We start from the raw sequence: 24,881 nt of genomic DNA, 5'->3' as shown, positions 1-24,881 counted from the left end.
CTCTCTATCAATGCTGATGTATCTGAACAGAAGCTACATGCCTTGAAGCAGTCCTATATTTGCAGGAATACATTTGCTTGAAACAAACCAACACCCTAGATATTATACTTTAGAGAAAGGTGAATAGCATTATGATTCCTGTCATATGCCAGAGAAGAAAGGACTTTCCCATCCTCAAATGTGACTCTTGCCTCCAGTGAAAATCATGGCAAAAGCTTTACAGCAGCATGGCCTCATATCTCTTTCCGCTAAGCTTCTGCAGTCCACACTTTTTACATTCCCAAAACCTTCTCCAAGGGACTACTAAGTGATGCAGGACCACTTTTACCTGAAAAAAAGAAGTGCTTTGCCAGGAGATAAAGCACTTTTTTAGTTTCACAGAAAGTCAGACAGAAAAAAAGTAGATAAGGGAACAAATGCCATGTTTGAGTAAAATAACACAAAAAGCTACTTCAATGAATATAGCAGAAAACCTAAATAATCTTTGAAGTTATTGAAAATAAGAAGGTTCCCATGTGCTCTATTATATTGCTGATCCATGCCAATTTTATTTAACCTTTTATTCTGTTCTTTCCTAAACTGGGTACACACTAAATACAAAGGTGACTAATATGGTCTGAAAAATATACTTTATGCATTTTAGTTGTATAGGTGGAATAAGTGGCAAACACTGATAGGAAAGAAGTTCTGTTGAAACCACAGACAGAGCTTTTTTCAGTAGCTACACCTAACAGCTTTACTGGTCTAGCTATGTCATTAGAAAGTGTGAAAATACCTGGTACACGCAACCCACAAGCACAAAACAGTCCTTTTGCTCCCCAGACTTGCAGCTTGCTTTATCTATAATGGCAAAAGGATGTATGTATTTGCGATAGTCTTTGCCAATCTACACCTACTGTACAGACACACGAAATCCACATCTGTATTGTAGATTTGCCCACAGAAAGGACAAAGCATTTAACACATAAATGGCAGGGAGGGACTGGACAAGTGGCTGCTCAGAAAGATACTGTTTTATTGGGAATGTTCAGAACTTGGGGGGTATTAATTTCAAAGCAGTCTGGAAGGCATTTTCTTGACCTCTGTGCCATAAATCAGAGTGCGCTGCAAGCACACTTTCCATAAATGTTGTGTTTCAAAATAACAACATGATGGCTGCAAAAGTCAGGACAATGACTCTTTGTTTACCTATGGGTTTTCCTTATTCTCCCCATGCGCTTGAATCCTATTGGGGGCTCTTTCAGACTCTTTCACGTTCAAGATCCTGCCTTGCTATGCAGTTCAGTCTGTAAACTCGACTTTAGTCCAGTTGTAGGGAACCTGTCCTTCATCCTCTCTTGTCCACCAGGAGGCAAAATGCCTCCTTGGCGAGCCTGACTTCCATTGCAGTGAAGCCCAACCACCAGAGCCTCCCTGCTGAGTATTTTTAACTGCAGGGCGCTGGGACAGAACCTACGGAGCTACCATGTGGCTTCTCCGGTGCTTAGATTTATAGGGGTTAGTCCTGGACAGCCCTGCCAATCTGAGGAGCAGATTAAAGCAGTATGAACCATGTGCTTAAAAGGAATCTATGGGTTAACACACACTCTTGACAAAGAAGAGTTTGCTTTGTTTAATATTTAGAATGGCTTCTGTCTATCATGTATAGTGTTGTCGTTAGATGCCCAAGACGACTCTCGATCCCAGTTACCTCCTTGCCAACATTCCCACGAATTCAGGGGCACCAGGCTGAAAGGGCAAAACAAATGAAGCCTTACAGTGTTTGATCTTTGTCTCAGAACCCAAACTGACAGGCAGTACCACATTCTGGGGATGTTTGAGCGCTTAAAATATCATGTATCCTTATTAGACTATTTTTTCGGTGTTTGGGCTTGCGCATTGATGTATAAAGGTGTTATACGGTGTTTTCATTACAGAAGGAGTTACTGTCACTCCCTAATCCAGGGAAAAGCTGCGGTGTGAGAGCATTAAGGCCAATTTCCACCAAGTACGGCGCCATGCACTCCGTTAGGGCTCCAGAGGGATGGGGCTCCAAAACCCCCTCACTTTGGCACACCAGAGCGCTCTGCCAGCAGGCGCCTTCAGGGTGGCCGCAGCCAAGCCGGCACACACTACCCAACGCCATCGCTGGGGCCGAGGGGGAACGATGAGACCTCTCAGAGACCAGGCCCACCTCAGAGGTCGGATCCCCCTCAGAAGTCGGATTCCCCTCAGAGGCCGGACCCCCCTCAGAGGCCGGGCGCCCGCCAAAGGTCGGATCCCCCTCAGAGGCCGGACTCCCCTCAGAGGCCGGATCCCCTTCAGCGGCCGCGGGCAGCGCGGGGCCCGCCGGCGCGGCAGGGGTTAAGGCGGCGGCACGGCCCGGGGGCGGCGCGGCGCTGACAGGTGGCGCATGCGCCCTGGCGCCTTATTGTGCCCGGCCGGCCCAGCCCCAGCGCGCCTCAGTCGGCGAGAGGCCGTTGGCGCGCGTGGAGCTGCTGCCCCCTGCGGCCGGCGCCGGGCCACCTCCGCTCCCCTCCCCGCCCTCCCGCCGGCGGCACTCGCCATGGAGTAGGGCCCTCCGCCGGCCGGACGGGGGGCCCCGCCGCGCCTCGATGGCTCTGGTCACGGTGCAGCGCTCGCCTACCCCCAGCGCCACCTCCAGCCCCTGCGCCTCGGTGAGTTCGCCCGCGCCTGCCGCCCGCCCGGCGCTGAGGGGAGCGCGGCGGTTGGTGGCCGTTAGGGTCCGGCACGCGCGGTGCGCATGCGCGCGCCAGACCGCTCGCGCCCCCCCCCCCCCCCCCCCCAACAACCTCCTTCCCCCCGGTCGCCGGGCCCTGACAGCACCGGGCGGGCGGTGGCAGCGGCCCCCACCACCCCCGCGGGGCCCTCTCCTCGCCGTGGCCTGGTGGCGGGCGGGGGTCGCGGGGCAGGCCCGGCCCGGGACAGGGCAGCCGGCGGGTCTGGGCGCTGCCCACCCTCAGGGCGCGGAGGGGCTCTGCGCCGCCGGCTCCCTCGGGGCGCGGGTGGGGGCCGGCCCCGAGCCCCGGCCGCGGTGCGGGGCCGCCGCTGCCCGCCCTGCGGTGCGGAGCTGCCCGAGCGGAGCAGCCGGGCGCGATTTTGTTGTCATTGTGTGCGGAGGGGAGAGGCGGGAAGCGCGCGTGGACGCGAGCTGACACTGCGCGGGCTGCGGCTCCTCTGAGGTGATCCGGTCTGACAGCCCCCTCTGGGTATCTCCAGTACGTGGCTCTTCCTTTGCGAAGAGCTAAGATTTATGGTTTGGGTTTGTTTTTTTTTTCCACACCTCCCCCCCCTATTTTTTTTTTTTTTGAATGTTACATAGAGTCTTCAAGAGGCTGTGCCAAGCCCAGGACAGGCACGGAGCAGCCAGGTCCCTGGATGAGATGTGGGGAATGAGCAGATGTACTCGGCGCTGTCACAGCCTTCTTGCCTCCCTGCTCTTTAAACTTGGGACGAGCTGTTGTTACAGTACTTCTGAATATAAAATCTTAACCCCTTCAACCGCTTCTTAGTGGTTATGTGGAACTAAAGATGAGGGTGAAAACAGTGAGCTTCCTTTTGCTTTCTGTATGCTTAGTTCCCACCTTTTTTCTTCAAAAAACCCCAACCTTCATGCATTATCACACTGGTGTTATGTCTGGTTTGCAAATGTTTGGGGCGATAAAGAGTTGGGATCCCAGTTGCTTCCCTCATGAGGGGGGATGAAAAAGACAACCGCTCTGAAAATATTTCTTGTTGTATTAGGTAACCTCTTCTGAAACTAGATCAGCCACTTGACAGGTCCTGCCTGCCCTGACAGCATTTTAGCTGTCAGAACACTTTTTTTATTTTTTTCTCCCCTCTTTCATTCCAGTGTCTCTCCTAAGCTGTGTTTATTTAGCAGCACAGATTAATTTCACTTATATTTCTCTACTGTAAATATTAATATGCTGTATTACTTCAGAGGTGGCTTCCCCCTTTTGACTTATTTACCCTTTCCACTGTTCCTTTTCCCATATATTTCTTGCATTTATGACATCTTGTGAGAATAGGTAGGTCTCCCTTGGCATCTTTCTTCTTCCTCCCACTTGGATGCACAGCCCCTTCCTTTATTAAATATTTGATATATATGGACAATCAGTTGAGTTCTATGAGGCTTTCCTGTCTGGAACAGCCAGGCTGTTTCCCAGCTAATGATATAAATTGAAACTGTACTGATTTTAAAGCAATACTTAGTTTTCAAATATAAAAACAACTCCTTCCAGAGCCTGATAAATCCAGAAAAAGCAATTTTTGGTATATTCATCTATATTCTCCTCCTCATAGTATTGAGGTTTGTTCTGTACCAGTGGTCTTTGTAACTCTGCGGTGCCCTATGCAGAAATAAATGCGTGACTTCTCCTGGCCTGGTTTTGGTTCTCATAATTACTTCTACTTTCTCAGACTTTTCTTGCAGTCTAAAGTGGGAAAGATATTTACCACATTCTGTCCTTAACTGCTATTGTTTGAGTACTTCTGCATTTCCTCTTTTAACTCCCTAACCGCACTTGAGGGTTTTGAGTGCCCTTTTAGCCTCTCCTTACATAGCTAGGGTTGGTTATTTCTCCAGCCTTCTGCCAGCATTTTGTTGAGCCTCTGTGTGTTCCTCTTCTTCAATGTCACAAAATTGTTGTTTCTTAACCAAAACTTCTGGTGTTGTTTCAGATGATGATCCTGCCTAGGCTGCTAACAACTTGTGAATGGGACAGTCACCTTTTTGCTTTGGTCCAGTGAGACCATATGCTTACCATCCTTACAGGTCCTTGTTGACTTCAGCAGGATGACTTGATTCTTTCGGTTTAAGTGGAATTGTTTCAACCAATTTGTTGTAAACCGATGGTAGCTTCCTTCTATATGGACAGATAACTCTCTCCCCAAGTTATCTCTTTAAAAGAAAGCTTACCTTGCTGAAATTATTTTTATGAGTAGTATAAGGGTCTAACTTGCTGAGTGAAAGCCTGCTGTTTCTGAACAAAGATTCTGGTAACTGTTGGAACTTTACTGTTCCAGCTTGTGGGCAAGGAAGAAACATGTCTGTGTGCAAGCATATGGCTATGTCTAATTCTGTTTCCAGGTCACTAAGAATTTTGGGGACAGAAATGGATTCTCAAATTGCTTGATGTCTTTTTGCTTTAGAGATAAACTTCTCAGACAAGGAGAAAGGGTGAAATCAATGTCCTCAAACTGAATTTTTACATTAAGTATGCCCTATAAACAGTTATAATTGGCTCTTACGGATTCAGGGGAATAGCTGATCTGAATCACTCTGAAATTGGATGGCTTTTATTTATAGGTTTTTATCTTGTTCTCATTGCATAGAGCATCTCATGAGCATTCATTTCAAGGTAGTTCATGCAAAGTGTTGATTATACATTTACAGCCCTCTGGTTGCTTGATGACTTGTAAAATTCTCTTAATTGTCTGTCCAGACTTCTTCTGTCTGTTTTAGGCCTTTGGTTGTGCAGCCACTCTGAGAAATAAGACTGCAGTCCTCCCTTCTGTACAGCAGAACAGTTGTCTTCTGAGGTGCTCTGTTAGCAGACGATGGTTGAAGGCAGGACTGTACTACAGTAAAATGTAAACATACCGTGAGCAGAAGTGGGGCTGCCTGGTGCTCATTGAGGCCTTTGTTTACCTTGTAACACAAAATAAGATTTCCTTTTTCTTTTTTTTTCTTCTTTCCCCCTCTCTTCCTGTGTGTGTTTGAGGGAAGTCGAGGGGGGGCAGGTGTTCTCCCTCTCATTGCTCAAAGAAGGTTTTGTTGGGAGGTGGAGGGCTTGAGTCAAAGTGAGGGAAGAGCCCTGGAAGCATGCACCTGCGTTAAACCAGGTGGGCACAGTAGTCCCATCACGAGCAAAAGCAGTGAAATAAAACCACCATGTTCACAAGTGCTGCTCAGATGTGCAGTCAGAACTTTGTGAGGGCAACTTAAAAATCTAGCTTGTTGCCTTTTTTTTTTTTTTTTCCCCCTTCATACCCCGCATTCTTTGACCCTGCTTCTCTTTATCTGTGCCATATTTCCTGTCTTGCAGGACAGTATCTTGTCAAGTGGTAGGCTTTCCTGTCCTTCCCTTCTAGCATCTTCATTTCAGTGGGGGGAAAAAAAGGAAAGCATATTTTCTTTGGGTTCTTTCTTGAGAACTGTGAGATAGTAAACAGAAATGTGAATGATTTTAACTTGTTATATCCTTTGCTTTGGGGGTTAAATTTAAAAAAAAAGGTTACTCACTGTTGTTAACTTACTTCCTTTTAAAATACTATATTTGGATTATCTTGCTTGGGCTGTTAGTTTGCATGCATTGTTGATAGAGGCAGTTGTTAATACTGTCCTTGTTTACTTATCAGTTTTAAGTTACTTTTGCTCCTTGTATCTCTAAGCAATGGACCATCTCCCAATTTACTGTTGGTGTTAAACTGCGGGTGTCTTGTGCCGTCTGACAAACATGGAATATCTCTATCGCTCCCTCCATAGCAAAGTGTGGGCACCACAACCACGTTGTCAGATCTAGGGACAAGCTGCAAGAAAGAATTTTAGCTAAAGCAGAGGACAGCTAGTAAAAGGTGCCTGCCTCAAAATCCTTTGTGAGCTTTGTTATCTAAGGCCCTGGAAGTTGTTGGGTAACTGTCACCAGGATAGGGTTGAATCAGTCATCATGATGATGGGAGCAATGGAAAACTGCTCTAATACTCTGTAGCTTTCCAGAATACTTTTGATAATTATCTGTGTTTGCAAATAATCTATTGAAACTTGTTCTTTTAATTTTTTTTCTATGCAGAGTTATAAAAAACCCCAACACCAAACTGCAATTTTTAAGTGCTGTTTTTCCTTTGTCTATTAGATCTCTTCCCTGAGAAGTGGAGAAGCTGGGCAGGCAATCTGGCCCTGACTGTTCTCGCAGTTCACTTGTCTTCCCTACCCTCGGGGAGACAATATGCTTTTATTGGAAGGGAGTGACTGACCCAGAAAGAGAGGATATGCTGTATATATTGTTTTAAAATGCCTGTTTTTTTAAAAAAACAAAGTTTAAAGTAAATGAAAACCTGAGCCATTTGACTTCCCCTCCTTAATCCCAGGAGAACAGCTCGAGCAGGAAGCAGCGTCCTGCAAATGTGTTTAGGAGTCTCTGTCATGTTTTGCTTAAGAGCTCCTTGATGGTGGAACATACAGGAAATATTTTCCCACTTATTTATGGGGAAGCTAAATATAACATTTCTCTACCCTTGGTCCTGCAATTGCTATTAAACAGTGTGGTAATTCTAAGTTGACTTAATAATTGATAAGTCCGGTCTCTCTCATGTAGAACTTCTTGTACTTCCCCCCCCACTCCCCCCTGTTGGTGTGTTTTTGTTTTTTTTTTTGGGGGGGGGGGGGTGCGGGGCGTGTTAATTATTGAAGATCTTGATAGCTGCTGCTTGTATAAGGTTGTGGAGAGTTGAGTTTTGGAGGCAACTAGGAGAACAGAAGCTTCATATGAAATAATAAGTAGAGTTAGAAATGTGTAATACTTAAAGATGCTATCATCTGTTATTTGGTTTTCCTCAACTCATGTTTTTTGGGTATAGCCACAGCTCATTCTAAAACCTGCAGTTTTCAAAGGCAGTGGACCAGAGAAATGTGCTGATTCCTGCTTTGAGCGAACTTCTCCTAGTGCCTTACAGATCCCTCAATTTCCTGTGTTGCCAGATCTCACCATTTGGGCTATAAACCAAAAATGTATTAGTGAGGTGATTTGTAATGTCCTCCCATCTTTCAAACTTCTACATCTGTTGAAAGCTCTGCAAGAAAAACAGGGGGTCTCTGCCTCATGTTGAGTGTGATGCTGTATTGTTAGAAGTTTAAGGTTTCTATCCAGCTGTACAAGACTAGGCTCTTGCATTGCAGAACATTTTTGTATGTGCAGGTGCATTGTTAGGTGGCGAGACTTCCCTCTTACTAAAGCAGTGTGCTGGTTAAACTGAAGCTGCTTGGTGACAAAAGACTTAATCCTTTTCCTGAAGACTTGTTGTCCGTTGTATATACACATACTAGGCTCTACTATAGATCTGCATAAAATTCAAAGTCCTTTTTTAGGTTGAGAACAGTATTTGGAGCTGAGAAGGATGATGATGACAGTTGAATTGGAACCTCATTAAGGGTCATCTAGAAACATTCTTAAAACTTGGAGAGTACAAGAAAGAATCTTTTGGATCTAACTGCCCTTTTGTAGGATATCTTGATGATAGCTTGATTATTTTTTATTGTTCTTCCTGAAACAGCCAACCCTTTGATTTCTTAGACATGTTTCTGGTTTTTCTGAGCATTCATACCTTACAGCCACACTGATGATGATTAGGTCTGGTTTGTGGAGTGGAATGATTTGGTTTTTGCTGGCTTTTTTGTGAGAAGAGAAGTGTAAATTTGGACCTGGCTATGACTCACTTTGACCATCAGGTCTAATACGCTGTGCTATTTGTTATTGTACTTATTGAGCTAAAGGACGTACTAAATATAAAATGCCTCTTTTGTAGTATGTTTTACATTAGATCAGTCAGTCTAAGGTTTCTTTGCGAAGTTGGCAGCTACTTGTTCTGTATCCTTCCCTTTCTTCTTGTTTTGTTTACTGGGACGTTGCTTTACAAGTTGTCAGTTTTGGAGTATTTGTGTCTTGACCAATGAAGTCCAGCCAAAAGAAACTATGGTAGCTGGCTTGGAAGCTGAAGCCTGCTTTTCCTGGGTGTACTTTGTCAGTCTTGACCTAAAATGGCTATTTTTAGGTTGAGAGGAATTTTGTCTGTGTTGACTATTTTTTTATTCCACTAAATATGATGCTGTTGGTGGCATTGTAGATAAAATAACTGCACAACTCAGTTGTCTTTCAAGATACAAAGTTATGTTGAAACAGTGAAATACATACTGAAGTTGTCATCTCTTGAGTTACAGCAGAACATAAGTTGTTGTGTTTTGAAAAGGAGCTTATAATTTGAAAATGCAAATAGCCTGTGATGCTGTAATGAGTCATTATCTGACCAATATTGAGTCTTGCTGTTCAAGCAATGAAAGAAGGTGGAAAAGGACAGGGTACTGTAATATCTACAGCTGTTCTGAGAGTCAGTGACACATCTACTTCAGTGGACACTGCCATTCAAAAAGCAGTCTGGTGGAAGTATTTTGGTGTAAGAGCGCTGCCTTCGTGCGGGGGTAATGCCTGAGGATTTCCAGTTACTGGAAGAAAATCCTGAAAGATCTATAGCTGCAACTGTTAAGTCTTGGGGAAATGAAAAAAGAAAAAAAGAAAAAAGGAAAGAAAATAGCCTTTGGGCAGCTCGGCTCAGTGTAACTGCTCCCTGATCACAGCCTGCAGCTCAAAGGTTTTATTCTTCAGTCACAACAAACCACATCCTCCCAGTACCACAGCGCAGCTTCACTCCGTTGAAGCGAGAAGGCTGGTTTGCAGCCTGTCTCTTAGGAACATCTGTATGCTGGAAGCTCATGCTGTCCTTGCAAGAATATACTGGACGGAAAGAGTTTTAGAATTCAGCTGAAGGTTTTGCTGTCTTTGTATCTGACTCTTGCTGATGCAATTAGCAAGGAGCATGGACTAAACTGCTGGACTTCGGCAACTGGTACTTCCCTTATATAAACTGGCCTTGCAGAGTGAGCACTAGCCTTGTCAACTGCCTGCTCCAAGTGTTCAAGTTGTTTAGTGAATGTACAAAGAGTCTCTTCTCTGTGCCATTGATTTGCCTGAGCATCCTTTCAATTTGTAATGTAATTTAATGAGTGAAGCTCATACCTCTTGTTTTAAAGGGGAATTCTGAACGCAAGAGAAGAAAGAGGTGATACCTATTGGAAGCAGTCAGTGATTTAAATAAGGCAGGCAGGGTTTCTTACCTTTTGGCTGGAAGCTGTTCCTCCAGAGCACCGTGTTTAAAGGGATAAAAACTTATGAAGGCTAAAAGCCATTTTTGCATTTCTGAGTTGGTCTGTATAAATCTATTAACTCGCTTTCAACCATCTGCAGAATGTCCTGTTGCAGTAGTATAATACTGCAGTGTGTGTGTTTGTGTGTTTTAGATAGCATTTGGGCAGGCTTCTGTGCATGCAGTTTTGAATATGTCAATAGCTTTTTGCCCCAATAGAATTGCTCTGAATATGCATCTTATCAGTGTTGCTCATAGCAGGCTGATCTCCTCTCAGAAGGCATAAAACGTTGCTGTAAGATGAGTCACACAGTTCCACAGCTTGTTGCTTCCATGGTGAGACGCACCCTTACTGTGTATGCCAGCAATCATGAAACTCCTGGCAAATACCCTGTGACGTGCAAATTTTATGGCCTTGGTAAATGAAACGCCTATGGCACTCACTGAAATGTGTTTTGCTTGTGGCTGCATGCTGCTTTTGGGCATGCTAGCCCTCCTTCCCCTGAGGAACTCCTCAACTCAGGCTTCATGGAAATAATTTACTGTATCAGTGTAGGCTGTTTCAAGGTGAAATTAGTGGGGCATTTAAGATTGAACACAGTGTAAACGTCTTGTATTGAAGTAATTGAAGACACTAGAATATTCTAATCTGACCTATTTTGAAACAACTGTTTTATCACAGATCATACTGTCCTTGTATTAAGCTCATACCAGAGCTCAGGAGGTGGCTTGGATGCTTGAGCTTCAGTGCAGCTTGAGTGCAGGTCTCTGGGAGGTAAATTTCAGAGATGTCTCAGGAGTTGTGCGGGTCTGGGACTCGTGATGCCAGGCTCCTTGTTGTGCAGCCTCCTCCCTGCCCACACCTCAGTGAGGTGAGCCACAAACAAGTCTGAGGTGAGATAGAGCAGGATCTGAAAGGCAGAAGACCAGAGCCTGACTCCTGTGTACTGTGGGTCCACTGAGTCATATATTTTGTCTATTTAGTAGGCTTTAACACACTGGCGGTAGCAGCTGGTATAGCCTTCAGAGGCAATCTGCAGTCTTCTTCTGTTAGTTTGCCTGTAACTGGTTCCGCTGTTGTATGAGTGGGGATGCCCCAAAGGGAATTTGGAGCAGGTTCCAAATCTAAAAGTTTTGTTCTCCTTGGAACAGAGGAGAAGTGATAGGGGGTAGTTGGGGAAGAACAGCACTCTAAGGGTTTTGCTGAGGGATACTGCATTCATTGGTTAGGTCTCGAGGCCTCCTTAGCAAAAAGGCAAGAGCTGCAGAGCTAGGCATGTTTGTCTTCAACTTTCAACTGGATTAAATATCTGAGAAGTGGATTTTAATGTGGAAAGCTGGTCCTGTCCCAGGGGACTGCAGTTGTCTTATTACTCTCACTGGCTGCTATAATGTCCCTTCTGTTTTGATGTACAAAATTACCACATTTAAAATTGCAGCAAGAACTTTTAAGACTTGTTCAACTGGCTTCGTTTAGCTTCAGCAGCTAACATCTGAGAAGTGGATTCTTAAGAAAAAAATACCAAAATGGAACACTTTAGGCTTTTCATCTCTGTACCTTTTAGCTGATGATGAGAGGGAGGGATAGGGCATGTGCCTTGCATGTGTAAAATACTTAGCTTTCCAAAGGAGAGCTTTGTTGGTAGTTAGAAGTAGTCTGAGTCTTCTGTGTGATGCAGGACCAAGCCTTTGGCTTAATCCATCTGAAGCTGGAGTTTCCCACGAATCTCTGAAGCTACTGAATGCTTCAGTCTGAAGTGCCACGTTCCAAGCATTTAAAAACAAAAGCCCTTAACCCTCACTTGCACGTGGAAAACCTGTGGGCTGTGGTCCCTGTCTGAAAAAAATTTGCAAGGTCTTGCTCAGCTATGAAAGGGCCAATCCTTAGCAAACTGTAATTAAAAAAATAGAGCTTCTGTGTGCAGATATTGATGCTGAGTAGCAGGGAGTCGGCAGAGAGTTGTCTGTGAGATGGCCCGCTTCTTGTATGGTAGCAGGTATCCTCTTGAGTCTGCTGTTTCTTTGCAGTAGTCCTGTGTTCTGGAGCATCTTCCCTAGGAAACAGGGTGTCACACTGAAAATTTAGCTCATAAGTAGCTGTGGGGCAAGCAGGAAAGTGACTCAGCTCTCTGACCTACAGATGAGCTAAACAGAGTTGCAAGAGGAAATGCTAGGTGACAAGATAAAGGTGTTTCTGGAATAAGGATTGATTCTTTTTTGTTGTTAGGTTTTGTTGTCTTTTTGGGTTTGTTTTCTTTTCCACAATCCTCCTCAATAGTTGAAAATAGTTTAAAGGCAAACAGCTCTGGGCATGTTCTTCAGATGATGCTGTAACCACTGTATTTAAATACAATGCTTCAAAAATGTGGCACGAAACAGTTAAGCAGCTACCATATTACATTGTCTTCCTGAGTGAAGTGTAAACCTTGAAATGACAGCCTTCTCCTTCTTAAAATTGCAGAATGGTTGACAAAGACTTAATTCATTTTCTGAACAAGTGTTTTTTCTTATGTAACATCTAGTGAGTTTTGTTACTGGGAGTTTCCTCTGTTTCTGTTTTCAGCTGAGTTGTGCTTCTGTGGGGTAGCAGCTTGTGACTTCAAAAAGTGAAGTGAAACAGGACAGCTTAGGCTTCTTTGTTCTTTGAGGCATTTCTTCCTTCTTGGTAGTACTTTGGCTATGCAGCAGTTAATAGAATGTGTAAGCCTGCATTTCAACACTTAAATGAATCTCCAGACAGCAGCTACCCCTGTAGTGTGGGTCAAGTCTAATATTGCATAAACTTGTCAGTACGGTTGCACATGGAAATCAAATATTAATATGTTATCTCTTGCTTTTTGTGTCAGCCTGGCACTGCATCCACACCTCGTTGTGTGGTGGCTGGGGGTGGCTGCCTCAGTGATGCGCTGGGAGCGAATTGTCCTTCTGTGCAGCTTCTGCTCTGCTCCTGAATCTTAAATAAAGAGATTATCAGGGTAAAACAGTATGAACATAGCGTATTTTCAGATGCCTTCCCAAAAGTTAGGCATAGTTATATAAACTTGAAGGCAAGGGAGGCATTATCAGTTAACGTTTGTAGTGTGACTGGAATAGAGTTTGCATAGTCTCAGTGGGTGAAATGAATATATTTCACATATATTTTACAGATCTCTCATCTCAACTTGTGCTTCATGCTGCAAAGATAACTGTGCCACAGGCTTTTGCAACCCACACTTCTGGTCTTTGCAGTAAATTTTTTCTCTTTTACACATATACCAGAAACTGCTGTTGTCTGGAGAAAGCTGTATTTAACTTACATCTGTTCACGTTGACTGCGGATGGCTGAGACTGTTATTTTGGGGCAGTTTCTGTCTGGTACTCTTAGGAGTTGGGAAGTTCAAACTTGACTTTCCCTTGAGGAGAAGCGAGAAGTTTTACATCTTAGTATTGAGGAGAAGGTGGTGTGACCCAAAATAATTTTTTAAGCTTGAGTAATTGCTTATATCTTGATTATAAACATAAGATGTACCTCACTGAAGAAAAAAAAAAAAAAGACCAAAACAAAAACCACAATCCCAAAGCCTAACACCCCCCCCACACCCCTACAAACACCTCAGAAAAAACCTGCAAAACAAAACCCAAACCAAAACTCTTTAGCTTGTTTAAAGTTTAAAATTGCAAGTTTGTTTTTAGGACGGATGAGTGCAGAATGCCTTGAGGAGTATGTGCAAAGACGATTGAGGTGAGAAGCAGTCTGTATTTGCCAGAATTCTACTTGCTTGCCATGAAGTAGGACATCCTGACTGTATTTCACTCTTTTTAAACTTTGCTTTGATAGTGAACAGTTCTTTGCACGTGCTGTGGGAAATACTGAAGAACCCTGAAGTGGTTGAGAGATATTGACAGGGTATTGGCGAAGAATCTTTTCTGGGGGCAGAGGATGGGAAGTGATTTGCCAGCTGACTGGCAGTTGATTGCAGTCAGTGTTGCTAATGTGTAGCGTCGCTTGGCTTGGTTTCAGTGCCTCTGTGTGGTGTGGAAGCACGCTGTGTAAAACGTGAGAACTTCCTGCTGTGATAAGGAACCAACAGCTCTTCCAACAGGTGCAGCCTTTAGCTGCAGTCCTGAAGACGTAACAGAAATGTTTGCTTTCATGGGCCTTCAATACTGTCGACCTCAAACTGAGTAGCTTGCTCAGGAAGGAGCAGTGGAACTGGCCAGAGCCTGGCCTGAACCAGTTCAGAAGGCAGAGCTTTGTTTTCTGCCTTATACTGCTACGATAAGAGAATTAGGAGGGGAAGCTGTGTTCAAGAATCTGTAATCCATAATGGTGGCTCTGACTGAAATGGAATAATCTTATTTTAAAGGGTGCTCCAAACCACTAAAGCTTTATAAATATTAATTTTGTTCTTTTGTTTCCTAATAAAAGGCTTTTATTCATGAAATCACTGTTTATTTATTAACCTGACAAAGTAATAGCAAGCTCTCTTCTTTCAGTGTATGCATGTGCCATATCACAATTCTGGTTGTCACCATAATAAGAACTTCATTCATCTGCTTTAAAATGTCATTGATAACAACCTGGCAGTGGCCCAGCTTGGAGCAAGTTAACTACAAAAGGCTGCATTGTAAACCTTCCTGAGAGTACATGGTACATTAAGTCTAAAATTAAAAAAAAAAGGGGGTGGGGGAGGCAGGAGAGAAATGTGCAGGCTGGTCTGGGCTGCATACAACTGCCAAATAGCTTCACAACTCTGAAAAAATGAAGCTTGGTATAGGGGAGTTCTGGATGAAAATGGGATAGTTTGGAATTAAGAGTGCGTTCTGCTCACTTGAAAACATCTAAGGTACACTGAATTTACATACACAAGTTCTTATTTAGCTGCTTGTGGTTCAGCAAGACATTCCCTCTCTTTTTAAGATGAGGTTTATAAGGAGGTTGTTATTTCCTTTAGTCTCCTCTTTCTTCGATTGAGTGCCCAGGATAAAAATTACAGTCTGAAAGTGAAGTCATAAGCCTCTGGGAGTTAACTACTAGCAATACTGTGAGGTAGTTTGTCTTGGTTATAATAACCTTCCCCAACCCCAGATGCAGTCTGAACACTAAACTTATTTATCCACCTGTAGGTTCACACCGTAGGAGCAGGGTGTCTTGTCACTCACACCGAAGTTCAAGTGCCTGGTCTTTCTGTCAGCTCCTCTGGAGGTACCCGAACTGCGCACTGCTCTGGCAGCCCTGTATATGGGGCTTCATGCTCACGACAGTTCAGGGCTCCTTGCCTTTGACTCTCCTGTTCGTAAAACTATTACAGATTATATTTGTAGCCTGGGTGAAGGTGAACTGAATTGCTTTTGAAACAGATGCAGAGATTGTGAACTTGGAGGGAACTTCCCAAGGATCTTTGAAATGGGTCCTGCCCTGTGCTACATGTGAGAGCTGTGTGTTTTCACACAGCACCTGACTAACCTAGCTAGTCTCACTGAACAATTTAACAGCTGAGCAGAACATGAAGCTTTAAGGCATCTTCATCCAAGGTCTTTTGGGAGCAATGTAAGCATACAGTAAATTACCGTTGTTCTCATCCTACACTCTAGAGATGCAACAGGCTTAGGCGGTGTGGTGAAGAGCTTGCCCAGAACTGATTGGTGTATAGTCTAATTTCTTAGCTGGAATGGGAACTGCCAGAGTTGTGTGTGTGTTTGGGTTTTAAAAAAAGCTACAATGTCATGCCACTTCACTTCTGTGGTTTTTTTTTTTGTTTTGTCTCTTAAGTATAGTGTATGGACAGCGCCATGTGTTAGGGAACACTTCAACTTCATCTTCAGAGACTTTTCATATGTAGCCTTCTACTGAAGTCAATGGGCGTGGAGGTAAGCAGTACTGAGTGCTTTCTGACAACATCACTACCACCCACTCTGTAGCCTGATGCACACAACACTCCTTGTATTTGAGCATTGTTGTTCTCCAAAAAAGTCGCATGCAGTTGCACAATGAAGACACTGCTTATTTGTGTAATGCAAATGTATTCCTACATGTTGGTACAAAGTGCAAGCAGTGAGCATCAAAGTGTGGGAGACTTCACAGATACTGCATGAACACTTGCCACTGAACTTCAGTGACGAGGCTGTAGTATGTCAAAATAAAGGTGGCTTCACAATTGGTCTGTGAGTGAATGGGATTTGAATGATGGGTTGAATGTTCTGTCTGAAGCACTTGTGCTACTGATGCTCAACACGTTTTGCCCTGCTATTGTTTGTTTATGTATTTTGCAACTACTGAGTTTAGTCTCTCTGTAGTTAATCATTTTATCTCAAGCCAGTCAGAATCAGTGAGAGTTCCTGTTTCCTTGTGTTTCTGTTGATTTCCTGTTCTGTTGAAATGCAACTTTCTCTGTTGAAACAACTTGGTTGCTGCACTTCTCAGTTTCCATCTAGTGGCTTAAAGTGGAGGGAGAGGGAACTGTTTGAAATGGCCTGACACTCTCAGAGACATTGACAGTTGGGTCTGGTGACTAAATTGTTATGATAAAACACAAATTCATTAGTTGATGCTGTTGAAATGCGCTGACTTTTCTGTGCTCCTAATAGAAGGCTTTAAAATATCCAGCTGCAGACTGATCCTCTCCAAGCATGTGACACTGACATCAGTCCTAGAAGTGAGGCATTGAACTGCCTCCAAAAATGAGCTCATCGGGTGATATTCAATGCACTGATTTAGCAAAATATTAGCTAATTTGATTACGTGGTCACCTGTACATACTGCTTGAGAGATGGGAATTCATTCCAATTTTAGCTGCTGTCATTCCAGATATCAATGTCATAATCCAGAGAGCCTTTTGGTGGGATGCTGTGCTCCCACTGTATGTTGGGAGCCAGGCTTAGCAGAGCCCATCTCTAATTGCCACTAACTTGCTCCAAGACATGCCAGTTTCTTTGCTGTTCTCCTTGCATCCCTCCCAATAAGCTGTAGGGAGTAAGAGTGTGGAAGTCCCTCTAAAGCCACTCATAAAACTTGCTTAATTTTCTTTTGCCTCTCTTGACTTGTTTAAATAGCTGCATAAAAACATGGCTACATCCTTTCCCAGGAGCCTGGATAGTGGTTCGTCTTTAACCTGACCTGCCATCCAAAGCAGAGTGATTAGTCATGACCGAAACAAAATTAAACCCTGGCAGAACTGTCCTGGAGGCTAGCTGCTGTGTGCCTCTAGCTTCCTCGCCTCCTGTAGCTTGAGGTCAACAGTAACTGCATATTTCCTCTTACGACCCGCACAAAGGGCGTGTGTTCGGGCAGCACATCAGAGTGATGGTGACCCCAAACATACTTGCCCATTATTTTGCAGACTTGAAGAAATTCTGCATTTATCTGTAATTACAGTAGGCTTATGTTCTAGTTGATGCTGTCTGAGCATCTCAACATATACCTGATTATTTATTTATTTGAAACATGGGCATAAGAGAAACAATACATTAGAAGAAGGGTTCATGTGAATTTGTGCAGAAACATTGTTGTCTCCCTCCCCCCACCCAGTATTTTTTGCCTGTTATTGCACATTACAGGGTTGTTTGTTTTGGATGTTGTTTCCTGCTGAATGGAAGTCTTTATTGAGCTGGCTGTAATGTTGCTCTTTTCTTTCAAGAAATACTGCTGCTAACTTAAGACAGAGGAAGATGCTGTATCTTATGGGGCTGTAATAGTGTTGTCTGAATTGTGATCTGTTGTGCAACTAAAGAAACTATGCACCTGTGATAAACAGAATGGAAAAACTGCTGCTGATGTATACAGGGAAGTGAGGTGATGAGAAGCTCCTAAATGCCCTATGTATAGACCAAGGGAAGAAGCTAGGTTTGAAGAGCAAGCAGTAGAAAATGAGATAGGAAGAACTCTTGCAGAAACAAGAGTAAGTGGTCCCTTATAGTAGCCAGGGAGGCTGCTTGATGTGAACTCTGTGCAAAGTTCAGTGGAGAGCATGGTCTGATGTCCTGGGTGATAGATACTGTCTTTTCCGCCTTCTTGTTTACAAGAAGCTGGCGTTTTTTCAGAATAAGCTTCTGAAACATCCATGGTGGGGAGGAGGGTTGGGATGACAAAATGCTTATTTGCGTCTAGAAAGCTAGCTACAGCAGTAACTATCCAAGTTGGCTTGATGGCTGCTGCCTGTTTTTTGTTAACTTCACGAATTGTGCTGGTGAGCAGCAAGGTCTAGGGGCAGGACCATGGAGTCTGTTGTGCCTCAGCACATGCATTCTGTAGCAGCAGCAGCTCAGTAGCATACTTGAGATGCTGCCTTTGCAAAACGATGAAATTTCTGCTTTTCCCAGTAAAATGCCTGCGGTACGTGTGTCACTTAGTTTTAGTTTGTCTTTAACAATAGCAAGAGTTGTGCAGAAAACATGTAGGGCATGGAAATGGGGAACTGAGCTCCATCGTCTGTCCTCTGCTGATGGAGGGCAGGAGGAGGCGGAGAGAGAGGGAAAGGAAGAAAAGCGCTTTGCCTGTGCCTGTTTTGATACTGAAGAGCTCTTTCCAGTGATTTGAGAAGGGGGTGGGGAGGGAACCAGATGCTCTTAGGAAGTTCATACCATTGTTAATAATGTAATTCACAGATGGTGGTGAAGGCCTTGAAGAGGCTTTCATGCAGTACTTAGGCTCTGTAATAGACAGATCATCACATAAGGGCTCACAAATAGAGATGACTTAATCCCAAGGATGAGTCTACAGTGATCTATTTGATAGTGGCCCTGTGGATCATTGTAATCTTTTTAAACAGTTAAGAGCCTTCAGGATCCTTGAATGTTGAGCACAACTCCAGGATTGGACCAGTCCCTAATTAAATTGTCAGGATAAAATGTCAGTATAGCTTTGAGACATTTCCAATAAAAGTGGCTCTTAGGAAATAAAAAATAAGTTCCTTTGTTCTGGTACAGAAATCAATACAGATAGCAAAAGTGTGAAAATCAGTTTGTACAGTTCCATCTTGTTAAGAGACAGTTCTGCTTTTATTTCCATTTACCTGGTTGGAGTTGGAAGCAGACTTTGTGTTCTGAATAGCCCATCAGTACTTCTTGACAGCTAAGGAGAAGGATTGTGGGTTGCATGTCATCTTATTTATGAAAAGAAGTCACTCTTGCCTATAAGCTGTATAGCAAATGTATGGTCCGCTGGCTTTCAGACATGCGGAATCAGAAAAGTTTTAGCTTAGGTCTATGCAATTAAATTCAAATGTGACTGACTGCTGAGCAACTCTTTATTGGCTGTAAGCTATGTAAGTAAAAATCAGTATTAGGAACTTCTAAGCAATGCTAGCTTACATGTGTAGCACAAGAAATCAAAAGTTTCTGGTAACGTGAGAACTGATCCCTGCTTTGTTATTTGCTGCTGTCTTTTCAAGTGCAGCTTCTCCCTTCCTAAGAGTTGTTTCCATAATGGTTTTTATTATTATTCTTAATTTCAAGTTTAAGTTGTGATTAGTAAATTGTTTTCTTGTGATGTTTGTCATGTGGTGGTTCATGAGCCCTGAAGAATGTGCTTCCTGTGACTTCAGCCATGTATTTGCAGGCTGTATCATGTGTTCTTGTTAGTCTTGCGTTTTGAGCTAAGTAGTGAAGGCGGTGGGGGTGGAAAAAAGGGGACTATTTCAGGGCTAAGCTACCAGAAATTCTCAGACTACTTAATTTGTGACCTTGTTCACTAGTTAAATGTAATCTAGGATTTTCTACCTCTACCACATTTACACAGAAATATTTTCTGCATTAGAAGCTGGGCTTTTCTTGTCTTAAAATCCACTTTAAAAAAACAGGAAAGCCCCATGTTCTGGTAAAAGAAATCCTGGGGGAAGTGTTTGTTTATTTATTTATTAAGGAAAAAGCCTTGGCGGGAGTGTGTGCTTTAGCTGAGAAAGTTAGAAATAATCTTTGCCCCACATTTTTTAATGTTATTAACTGTGACATCTGTACAGCAGTATCTTCATTACTGCAGTCAAGTGAACAAAGTTGAAATGTGCCAAGAGTTTTACTGTTTCTCTGCAGCGGCCAAATTTTTTGAGCACTAGAAGTGTTGTTAGTGAACCTGTGTACAGCTCCTGGTCCCACTGCCTGCATTTGATGTCTACATCCATTCCACCCGTGCACAGTCCTGGAAGGACTCAGCTTCCACTGAAGACTTGACAAGGTCACACTTCATATTAGGTTTGTTTTAAGCCGTGCTGTCAAGTATTTGAGCATCCTTCTGTTTAATTTCCTTCTTTGACACCATGTAATACTGTTTTTCATATATATATATATATGCTGCTACTGCTGTTCAGTCCTGTGTGTTTCTCCCCTGCCCTGCATTTGATACAGAAACTCCTCGAGATCAAAGCTTTACAGGAGAGATGACTGTCAGCTGAAGTCTCTGCACATGGATGCCCTGACAGTAAAGCTGTCCATCTTTAGTAGCTTTTGTTTTTCACCAGATGGGCTGTGCTCTAGAGTTCTCATACTATTAGAGTTCTTTGTACTTTTTATGTCTGTGTGGGCTAATGCGTTTCTTTAGATCCGAATCCAACATCAAAGTAACATTGGTTTAATACAATGGTTTTTATATCACCTTTTTCCTCCAAGTTGGATTTTATTTTCAGCTTTGACCCTAGTATTTGTTCCTTCATAATTTGGGGCTTTTTGCTTGCTCTTCACATTTAAAAAACAAACAAACAAACACAGCAAAACCATAAAACTCTGTTTTGCTTAGCTCATCCAGTATTTCCATTTGGCTCAGAAGATGTGGATTTGTGAGCTGAGGGAATCCTCATTTGGCTCATCACCTAAGCTTTCTTCAAGAGCATTAGAAGGATCTACAGCTTAAGTTCATCAGAGGGCTGACCTGCTCTAGTTTTAATGAGATTTATTATACATGCACCTTTTGGATTCTACGGTCTTGATCTTCAAAACAATCTGTACAAACCTGTTAGTAAAAGCAAAACTGTTGACATAAAACTCACTCTTTATACTGAATCTTCCCTGTGTTAAGATTACTGATTTTTGAAATTAAAATTATATCCTTTGTGCCATTGGCATATGGTTTAGCTATGTTGTTTGGCTAAGTGCTTGTATGCATGCTTCCCTTCTTAGCTCTTCCAGTCCTCCCTCTCAGAAAACCACATGGATCAAACCCTGATATCACAGCTCAGGCTTGGAGAGAGTGGAAGGAACAAATCTGATGTTACGGTTGATGGATGATTGTGTGCGAATGTTATGGATACAGCTTCAGTCCTAATACATGCAGAAGATATTGGGAGGGTGAGTCTTGGCCAAACTGAAGTGTGTATTTTCCCTAAAATCACCTTTGGCTTTCATAAAAACTTGGCAGCATTTAATAATATGAGTTTTGTTAGCTTAAAAGACCTAAGAGTTCTTGACTTGCTCCAAAACGAGTTCCTGTGAACTTTCAGTGTGTCTGATAACTGTGGGACAGCAAGGCCTCAAAGGGGATCCAGAGGTACTGGTGGGGTATAGACAGGCACAAGTTATCACTGAGTGAAGGCAATGTTGGAGAGTGTGGGCAACCCTAGCAGGGAGACTGGTGTCTGGAATGAGAATATCTGGGTCAGTCTCCTCCAGAGAGCTGCAGGACACGTGAGATGCTGCAGTGGTCTGGCTTAACCTCTTTCAATCTGGTGACTTCTATGGCTGTGTTAAGTCTCCGTGGAAGATGCAGATTGACAGGCCTATAGCAGAGGTGGCCAGCGGACAGTGATTTGACTTGTTCCATCAAGATTTGGCAAGCCTAATGACTAGGCGATCGCTGGAGCTGTGAAGGAGAATGTGGCTTGTCAATAACAATTACAGTAACAGTAACAAAAATAATAAAGAATTCATTAGCTTTCCCCTGCTTGTGCTGGGTGTTTGTACATGCAGCACTCATGTCTGGGGCAAATGCATTGATGGGTGTAACGCCTTTCCTTTTTTTTACGAGTGTACCTATTAATGGAAGCAGAGTGCATAATATAATCTTAAAATAGCTACTCCATGAATGCAGAAACATTCCACTTCTGACTAATCGGCCATTCACAATGAGCATTTAAATATGCTCCAGAGACTGAGCGGCGGCTTTCCATATCTGTGTGAATGGAGCTAGAAACGTACTGCAGCTCAGAGCTGTGCAGGCGTTTTGTTCTCTTACCCCACATCTACTTGTCTCAGTGTAGCTACTTCTAGCCTGGGAAGCAGAATGCATATTCTGCTTGCTATCCCTTTGGGCAAGCAAGCTTGTGGGGATTTTTCATTCTCACTAGCTCCAAGACTGAGGATCTTGGAAGGACTGGACTGATAAACAGTCCTCAAAACCAGATTTCTCTTTCTCTTGGTTGTGAATGACCAGGAACACAAAGAGCTTATGGTCAGAGTCCTGGCTGTAGTGCATAGTTTGAAGAGCTTGGCAAGCAGCAGGGAGCCCACGTGCAGTGTTTTTTCTCTGACAGGCTGCTCCACAGCAATGTGTGCTGCTTCAGAGCCTCTGGCCCAGCTTCACAATGAGAATTAGATGTGCAGATCTGTCTGGGGGCTGCAGGGGCAGGATCTGTGTAGTCTGTCAGGTACCGGACCCAAAGCCTGTCCTAGCTTAAGGATTTCTCTTGCAACTGCTCAGCGCCTGCCCGGGGGATGGCGCCAGGTTGCACAGGGCTCCCTCCCAAGGGACAGGTGCCATTGGAAGTGGTTATAGTCTCACCTGTCAGAAGAGGAAACGCTTTCATACAGCCACTTGTCCTCACTTTCTCCCTGCTATAGGAGGGAATGGGCAAGGCACTTCTCAGGATTCCTCTGCATTTTCACTGGGTGTGCTTTGGTTTTTCTGTGGTACAAATATACATCTTCAACTGGACTAGGTTGTTGATGCCTCGTGTGTGATGAGATAGTCCTTATGGTCTGCAGGTGCTGGACTATGTTGCACAAGCCTCTCCTGGCAGGCTGAGCGTGGAGGACTGGCTGCCTGCTGCTAGTGCTGCCTTCACTCTCCTGCCCATGGCGTTCAGGGCTGAGGGAGCTGGCTGGGCCGGCCAGATCAGCCAGGCGAAGTCTAAACAAGTGATTTTCTTTTGCTGATCCGTGTTGCTTTTCCAAATACCGCGTGGCCTCTGTGGCTATAATTGTATGGCCATCTCATTTAGAGCTGACCTCAAAGGCAAGTTCTCTCCTCTCCTCCCAAAAAGGGGGATTTTCACATAAGGGCTTACACTGGTTTAAGGCTGCTTTATCTTAGTAGAGCATAAACCTGTTTCTTGTTATCTTAAGGCAGAAAGCAACTGGGGGATTTGGATTGGACTAGATGATTGATTCCTGCTGATTTAAGCAATCCATAAGGAGTGCCTTTTGCCCTTACGTAGCTAATCTTCATTACCTTATCTGGCATAGGCCATAAGTACTTACTCTGTGCTGTCTCTTGCAGCAGGACAAAGTGCCATACTCTAAGCATTGGCTTCTGCAGCTCTGCTCTTCAGGTGGTTATTTATGCAAGGCACTAGCCAAAGGGAAGGGGAGTTTTAACTGGATTAACCTCAAGAAGAGAATGTGGGGATTTAGGGATTAAGGAACCAAAGGCAGCCAGCAATCACTGACTTAAAACCTTCTGTAAGAGAGCCAGTTTCTATAGGTTGGAAATGCAGTCCTTCCTTACCTGCGTAGTGTTGAGATTGGCAACGCTTTTACCTTTGAGGTATTAGAGAACATGGTTTTAGGGATGCACAGAGTATGTGTGTTTTCTCATATAAGAGTTATGTATTGATGGGAAACGGTTCATAACTGGCAACTCTTTAAGAAAAAAGTGTTGAAGCACTGAGTGCTCAGATGAGATCTTAAACCTGGCACTTAGAAGGTGTGTTGGTGGCTTGCTCCAATATAATGAGAACATCTGGTTTCAATAAACTTGTAGCTCTTCTAGCTTCATGCATTCCCCTTTTACACCTTCTCCCCTTGCCCTGAAGCGTTTCTGTCGTCCCATGTATTCTTTTTTCCCCCACTGATGCTGTTACACATCCCCTGCAGGGCAAATCCTAGTAGATTACAGGATTGATAGAAAGATTGGGAGGCGTGGGAGAGATCAACAAAAACCTGTTACTAAGGAGACATGAGTTTTAGCATTGTGTCTCTAATGGCCAGTCTGCCGAAGGGGAAACAGATGGTACAAAGGAGGCTGGGATTATATGCACAAGTACCGCAGGGCCACAAATCTGATACATCTATTGAACTTCCAGGGGTCAGGCAAATCCGGTCTTGTGCCAAGACTAATGTGGTTCCTTTGCCTTTGGCACAGTGTTCCTGTCCTCCTGTCGTTAAGGGCTGTTCTGGACAGTGGGCTTCTGTGTCAGCCATTGCTATTCCTGCGAACAGCCAGGTTTGGCTTGGAATGAGGGCAAGTGGCTGTATGGAAGCGTTCCCTTCGACAGGTTAAGCTGTACCCACTGCCAGTGGCACTTTTGCATCCTGAGAGGGTGAAATAACCAAACATAACGCTGCCTTCTGGTTTAGTACAGCTTTTCTCAAGTTACCAATGTACACGTGTAGGAACGTGACTTCTTTTCTATCCTGGGAGAATGGGAGGATGGGTGGTGGCCACAGTCGCTCCCGGCTTTTGACACAGCCTGGCCATTATTGCAATATAATGTTTCGCAGAGGCTTAAGTTTCAGGAGTGATGCTCCCAGCTGCATGCTGCTTGCCGGGCACCTGCTTCCCCTGCTGTCACCTGCTCTCTCTGGAGAGAGGCATGAAGTGACACTGTCATTCTGGGCTGAGCAGTGGGTAAATAAGCAAAGGCTGAATTCATCCTGGCTGAGGAGAAGCAGTACTGGAACCACTTTTGCAAGAGACAATGATCTGTTTTTCTTGTATTTAACTTTCAGGCCCTAGAGAGTGTTGCAGTAAACAGGACACTGATTTGTTAATAGATGGAGAGCGCTAGATGACTACAGTACTAGAATTAATAGCTTGACAGCATTTCCTTTTTTCCTTTTCT

The 24,881-nt window shown here is 43.8% G+C and overlaps 1 protein-coding gene and 1 long non-coding RNA gene across 2 annotated transcripts in view; both read left to right on the top strand.

Annotated features, from left to right (window-relative positions):
- The first annotated feature begins 2,450 nt into the window (after positions 1-2,450).
- Positions 2,451-24,881, top strand: part of SSH2 (slingshot protein phosphatase 2) — a 111,263-nt gene continuing 88,832 nt past the window's right edge. Inside the window, exon 1 of the mRNA XM_040616836.1 lies at positions 2,451-2,657. Within this exon, the coding sequence (XP_040472770.1) occupies positions 2,595-2,657 (63 nt within the window). The 5' untranslated portion in view covers positions 2,451-2,594. The remainder of the gene's footprint in view (positions 2,658-24,881) is intronic.
- Positions 14,830-20,944, top strand: LOC121098629. Its single transcript, XR_005831308.1, has 2 exons — positions 14,830-15,768; positions 19,924-20,944. It is a non-coding gene; the product is annotated as an uncharacterized LOC121098629 (long non-coding RNA).

The sequence above is a fragment of the Falco naumanni genome, chromosome 1 (assembly GCF_017639655.2).
Source record: "Falco naumanni isolate bFalNau1 chromosome 1, bFalNau1.pat, whole genome shotgun sequence".
In the NCBI taxonomy this organism is placed as follows: domain Eukaryota; kingdom Metazoa; phylum Chordata; class Aves; order Falconiformes; family Falconidae; genus Falco; species Falco naumanni.
This window is presented reverse-complemented; position numbering and strand designations above follow the sequence as displayed.